The sequence below is a fragment of the Sapajus apella genome, unplaced genomic scaffold, assembly GCF_009761245.1.
Source record: "Sapajus apella isolate SASKATOON/1434 unplaced genomic scaffold, GSC_monkey_1.0 scaffold65, whole genome shotgun sequence".
NCBI lineage: Eukaryota > Metazoa > Chordata > Mammalia > Primates > Cebidae > Sapajus > Sapajus apella.
In genome coordinates this window covers 9,755,819-9,762,288 of record NW_022437005.1, presented here as the reverse complement: position 1 = coordinate 9,762,288, position 6,470 = coordinate 9,755,819, and the positions used below count along the sequence as shown (strand labels likewise).

The 6,470-nt window shown below is 57.0% G+C and overlaps 1 protein-coding gene across 2 annotated transcripts; it reads left to right on the top strand.

Annotated features, from left to right (window-relative positions):
- The first annotated feature begins 2,460 nt into the window (after positions 1–2,460).
- Positions 2,461–6,155, top strand: CD93 (CD93 molecule). Of its 2 annotated transcripts, none has more exons than XM_032248148.1 (2): positions 2,461–5,038; positions 5,324–6,155. In XM_032248148.1, the coding sequence occupies exons 1-2, from the start codon at positions 3,102–3,104 to the stop codon at positions 5,346–5,348; spliced, it is 1,962 nt and encodes a 653-aa protein (XP_032104039.1). In that variant the 5' UTR covers positions 2,461–3,101; the 3' UTR covers positions 5,349–6,155. The 2 variants fall into 2 exon arrangements, with proteins under 2 accessions (XP_032104039.1, XP_032104040.1); XM_032248149.1 differs by having other exon boundaries at positions 2,463–4,984.
- The last annotated feature ends 315 nt before the right edge of the window (positions 6,156–6,470 follow it).

Genomic DNA, 6,470 nt, shown 5'->3' with positions numbered 1-6,470 from the left:
CCCACCCCAGTGCCCTTTCACCCACCCCAGTGCCCTTCCACCCACCTCAGTACTCTTCCACCCCATTCCACCCCAGCACAGAGAACTTCGGACCTGGACCCTCCACGGCTCTTCAATCTTCCATCTCTAATCTGGGGGCCAGCCCAGTCCAGGTGGCTGTCATCCCGCCTGGAAACCTGCAGCCACCTGCTGAGGCCATCCCATGACCACCACCACTGCTTGGGTCCAATGACCACTCCCCTTCCACATGGTCCAATGACCATTCCCCTTGTCCTTTGGGGACAAGGCCTCACACCAGCCCTCAGTGGTTCCCAGTGGATTTCGGGACAAAGCCCAAAGCCTTCATTCCTGCGGTTCACAGGGCTCCACCTTCCACTGCATCCTCTCTCCTACTGCCTGGGCTTCGGTTTCCCTGAACTTTACTCATTCCCTATCCACGGGGCTTCCTCCATGCTGTTGCCCCATCCCAACGCCACTCCACCTCTGAGCTGCTAGATTTTTCATTTACTGCCTGTCTTCCCCAGAGGAGCCTCTCCTGACTGCCCATCCCCCAACTAGGATGCCACCCGACCCCCTCCCCTGTGCTGCCTGTGATAAAGCCATCAGTGCCATGACTTGTTCATAGCTGTCCACTCTAACAGGCCTCGAGGATCAAGGGGACAGGGATCCCTTCCTGGACTCCAGTGCCACATTCAGTGCACAGCAGGGGCTTAATCAACAGATGTGAGATGGTGGACGGACGGACAGATGGATGGGTGAGGGAGCACAGGGAGGGTCTGGTGGCTTCTATGGAGAGTGCCCAGTGTCTCAAATATCTTTGCTAAAATGCAAGGACCTAAGGCACAGTCTCAGGAAGGTCTGCACCTGGAGTCGGAGATGGCCCCTTGTCATTTGGGGAGCCAGCAAGCTCCCAGCGCCTGAGACACCCAACATATCCATGGAGGCCACTGTGGTGGGAGTTGGTGCTGGGCTCACAGGCATTCCCTGTGTTCTCCACCTCGGGGCTTCCCCTGGGGCTCTCATGGTCAGCACAGAGCACCAAAAAGTTGCCGCTGTGTAGTGAATTCCTATAATTGCACATTGCCTCAGCCTCCATTCTGAATCAATTTGGACCTTCTGCCACCAGAAGCAGGGCTTTGTCACCCTTGACATGGTGTCCAGGGCTCCACCCACTCCCGGTTCCTCAATGTGGCTGACCCAGATATCTGCCTTGTACACCCACCTCCTGGTGACCACCTCCCTGTGGGACAGGCAGATACAGCCCACTGATGGCCGCACAGACCCCACACCCCACAGAGACTTCCCAGACATGCCGCCATGCCCACCTCTCAGCCCCAGGGACCCCACGCAGCCCGGGTCTGGCTGCTTTAAACCCACCAGTGAGAACTCCCCATGGGAAACCTGCTTGGGAAACGCCCTGGACCCCAATAAAGGCTTAGGTCTCAGGTCCCTCTCTCTCCCTTCACCCCACTCCAGGTGAACATGCATGATCCGGGCAGCACCCGGCTTCCCACTGGCCCTGTGCAGTGCGCTGCCCTCTCCCTGGGATCTGAAAGTGACACGGTGCTTCTGTTGCTTCCTGCATCTTCTTGTGCTGCCTCCTGTGTCTCCCCTGACTCACACCGCAACCCAACTCTCCTCTTGTCTGGGCCCTCCTAGGGAGTAGCTGTCTAGGTAGGAATAAACTGGACACGGGTCAGATAAGAGCCACAAGTGTGTCTGTCCATAGAAACAAGTTTTGTGTAAGAAGGAACCCTGGTCACTGGGCAGGGCTCGAATTTACAGCCAATCTCTCAAAGTGAGAGATACAGTCTGCTGACAATAACAGGGGACTTGGATAACAACTGAGCCCTTCCCTCAACTAGGATGGTGCTGAGGTGTCTTGGGCCCCCAGAATGCCTGGCACCGGCCCCAGCAGCAGCCCCGGGTCTCTTTCTCAGCAAATCGCTGTGGGTTGGCTTCCTCCTTGTCTATTTCACTTCCCCTCCCAAATAAACTAGTCTCCCCAAATCCTTGTCTCAGGGTCCCCTCCCCGGGGATCCCACCCAATGAGCAAAGGTGTGTGGCTGCAGGAAAAGCACCCTGTGATTCCAGGGTTTCTGCCGAGTGATGGAGTCATGGGAGGGCCTGCAGGACTTCAACGCCCACCCCCTGCCCACATTTCCAAGCCTTGCTGGGAGTCCCGAGCTGGGAAAGTGAGCCTGTGAGCCCTGTGCCATGAGGCCAGACACATTTCCATTTTCTTTCTGATGCTTTTTGTGACCCTGCCACCTCACAATGCAATATTTCCATTGTGAAACCCCCAAACTGCCAAATTTCATCCAGTTTGGATTCACATTCTCGAGGAGCTTGGCATTATGTTGAAAACCCAGACGTTCCCATGACCCGGCTCCTATTTAAAAAAATGCCTGTCTATTTAAAGTTCACGATGGGGAGATTAAAGAAAAAAGACGCCCAAAGCCAACAGAGAACATGAGATAGACAAAAGGAAAGTCCAGTTTCCTTCGCTTCTAAAAAAGGCTGAAAATTATAACCATCCATGGCCTTGTGTCTTAAGTCTCCGAATTTTTTTTTTTCTCTTTTGGTTATTTGCAAACCAAAGTAGAATTTTATTACGGGTTACTAAGGAAGCTTCCTTGAGTTTCTAGCCCCCAAAGTTTCTGCACGCTCCATGGCATACCACTGAGGCTCTTCATGCCATGAGAAAGAGAAGGCAGCCAAAATCAAGCCGGCGGGATGTCGGAGTGGTAACGTCTTCCCTACCCCCCACCCATTGCGGAGTTTCCACAGTGCTGAGCCAGGGACCCGGCAGAGCCGCCTGGTTCCTTTTATGAACAACAGCACCGTGATGAAGGCAGCAGGAGTCAGAGAACTATTCATTGCAGGAAGCCCCAGCATCCGGTGAGAAATAAGAAGTGCAGCAGCACAGGATACGCCTTGGGTCAGGGGGACGTGGAAAGCCCGCAGCCTTTGTGTCCTTCTCTGGGCCAGAGTGGCTGCAGCTCACCCCTCAGCTCCCCTCAGGGCCCAGCTGGGAGTCGAGATAGAAGCTCCTGTCCCCTCTGTCCCTGCTGGGCTTCTCGCCTCCCGCCGAGGGGCACATGGAGACCGGGATGGCCACCTTCACTGGCCTGCTGCTGCTGCTACTCCTGGGTCAGCCAGGGGCTGGAACAGGAGGTGACACGGAGGCGGTGGTCTGCGCGGGGATGGCCTGCTACACGGCCCACTGGGGCAAGCTGAGCGCCGCTGAGGCCCAGAACCACTGCAGCCAGAACGGGGGCAACCTGGCCACTGTGAAGAGCAAGGAGGAGGCCCAGCACATCCAGCGAGCCCTGGCCCAGCTCCTGAGGCCGGAGGCAAACCTGACAGCGAGGATGGGCAAGTTCTGGATTGGGCTCCAGCGAGAGAAGGGCAAGTGCTTGGACCCCAGCCTGCCGCTGAAGGGCTTCAGCTGGGTGGGCGGCGGGGAGGACACGCCTTACGCTAACTGGTACAAGGAGCTCCGCAGCTCATGCATCTCCAAGCGCTGTGTGTCTCTGCTGCTGGACCTGTCCCAGCCTCTCCTTTCCAGCCACCTCCCCAGGTGGGCCGAAGGCCCCTGTGGGAGCTCAGACTCCCCCGGAAATAACATTGAGGGCTTCGTGTGCAAGTTCAGCTTCAAAGGCATGTGTCGGCCCCTGGCCCTGGGGGGCCCAGGTCAGGTGACCTACACCACACCCTTCCAGACCACCAGTTCCTCCTTGGAGGCTGTGCCCTTTGCCTCTGCTGCCAATGTGGTCTGTGGGGACGGGGACCAGGACAAGAGTCAGAGTCATTATTTCCTGTGCAAGGAGAAGGCCCCCGATGTGTTCGACTGGGGCAGCTCGGGCCCCCTCTGTGTCAGCCCCAAGTATGGCTGCAACTTCAACAATGGGGGCTGCCACCAGGACTGCTTTGAAGGAGGGGATGGCTCTTTCCTTTGCGGCTGCCGTCCAGGGTTCCGGCTGCTGGACGACCTGGTGACCTGTGCCTCCCGAAACCCTTGCAGCTCCAGCCCATGCCGTGGGGGGGCCACATGCATCCAGGGATCCCATGGGAAAAACTACACATGCCACTGTCCCCAAGGGTACCAGCTGGACTCGAGTCAGCTGGACTGTGTGGATGTGGATGAATGCCAGGACTCCCCCTGTGCCCAGGAGTGTGTCAACACCCCTGGGGGCTTCCGCTGCGAATGCTGGGTTGGTTACGAGCCAGGCGGTCCTGGAGAGGGTGCCTGTCGGGATGTGGATGAGTGTGCCCTGGACCCCTCGCCCTGTGCCCAGGGCTGTACCAACACAGACGGCTCATTCTACTGCTCCTGCCAGGAGGGCTACGCCCTGGCTGAGGAGGGCGGCACTCAGTGCCAGGACGTGGATGAGTGTGCAGGCCCCGGGGTCTCCCCGTGTGACAGCTTGTGTGTCAACACACAAGGGTCTTTCCACTGTGGCTGCCTGACAGGCTGGGAGCTGGCCCCAAATGGGGTCTCCTGCACCATGGGGCTTGTGTCTCTGGAACCACCATCTGGGCCCCCTGAGGAGGAGTACAAAGGAAAGAAAAAGGGGAGCACCATGGCCCCCGCTGCAACAGCCAGTCCCACGAGGGGCCCCGAGGGCACCCCCAGGGCCACACCCACCACAAGGAGACTTTCGCTCTCACCTGATGCCCCAGTCTCCTCTGACCCACTCGAAATGCTGGCCCCTAGTGTGTCCCCAGGCGTCCGGAAGGAGCCCAGCACCCATCACGTCACGGCCGCGTCTGGCCCCCAGGAGCCTGCAGGTGGGGACTCCTCCATCGCCAAACAAAACGACGATGGCACTGACGGGCAAAAGCTGCTTTTGTTCTACATCCTGGGCACCGTGGTGGCCATCCTCCTCCTGCTGGCCCTGGCTCTGGGGCTGCTGGTCTATCGCAAGAGGAGAGCGAAGAGGGAGGAGAAGGAGGAGAAGCCCCAGAATGCGGCAGACAGGTACTCCTGGGTTCCAGAGCGAGCGGAGGGCAGGGCCATGGAGAACGCATACAGGTAAAGGGGGCCCTGCGTGACTGGGGGAGGGGAAGGGCAGGCATGGGGCACCGACTGCAGTACAAAGAGGTGGCAGCAGGAGCAGGCACAGCGTCCCTGCGGGCGGAAACACCCCGATCCCGGCAGCCGACCCCCAGCCTCTCCCCATGCCAGGCACGAGGGCCCCCTTAGCAGCGCATGCTGCCTGTCTGCGCAGGGCTGCTGGTGGGGCTCTCTCCCAAGCTCCAGACGCACAGGGGGCAGGGGCGCTGTGGCGTCCAACCCTGCCCCTTTTGTTTTTCATAGTCCGACACCTGGGACAGACTGCTGAAAGCGAGGTGACCCCAGAGACAGTAGAGTCATCGGCCACTGTCCTCAGAGCTTTGAACTCTCCATCCCAAGGGGGACCCACATCTTTCTGAAAGACTGGACTGGAATCTTAGCAAACAATTGTAAGCCTTTTCCTTAAAGGCCCCGGAACATGCAGGTATTCTCTACGCATGTGTGGTGTTCCTGAAGTGGAAGCTGTGTGTTGGCGTGCCACAGTGGAAATTTTTGTAATGATTCTTACATCTCCCTTTTCAAATTCCAGTGTGATAGATTCCGGATCAGGGCGTGAGGAGGCCGGGGCTAGGGGCTCCCCTGAACAGCTTCTCTGCTCACTTCCACCACCTAAGAGGAAAAGGCAGGCTACTTGTGCTGATTAGGATTGAAATGATTTGTGTCTCTTCCTGGGATGAAAACTAAGTCAATTAATTATTCGGTTAGACGAGACGCTCTGGTGTTTTGGTCAAAGGGAAGATGTTCAGGACTGGAAACATTTCTTACATTTGCATTCCTGCATTTCCCCAGCATGAGTCTTGCTGAATGGGATCTTGTTGATGTCCCCCAGAACGGCCAGGGGTGCAATTAACTGCTTAGGTCACCAGGAGGCCGGAAGTGCCTCCCTAGTTCTTCCATTTCTAGTAGTCTTGGGTTTATTTGCAAAGGAAGTTTGAAAAGTATGAGAAAAGTTGCTTGAAGTGAGTTATGGGTGTTTTTGTGAAGTCACGTCATCTACAGGGCTTGGTGAGAGTGGACAGGGATTTGTTCACACATACTTGAATTTGTTCATCTAAATATACTGAGGTTGCCACACGCTTGACTGTGGATGTGACTAACACTAACAAGGAAACAAAATCAAGAACAGCCTGTCTTTCCGCCCGGGAGGCCCCGGACGCCCTGCGTGTGGCCCTGCCTCCACTTCGTCCTGCCGGGAATGCCAGCGCTCTGAGCGCAGACGGAGGAAGCCCTGCAGAACCTTCCATCGGACTGTTTCCTAAAGCAAGTGTGAACGGGAGATGATGCACTGTGCTTGAAGGCTGTCCTTTTAGAGCATGTTAGCACAGTTTGCGGTTCACAGTTGATGCAGCACCCTGAGATTTTAAATCCCGAAGTGTGGGTGGGGCGAACA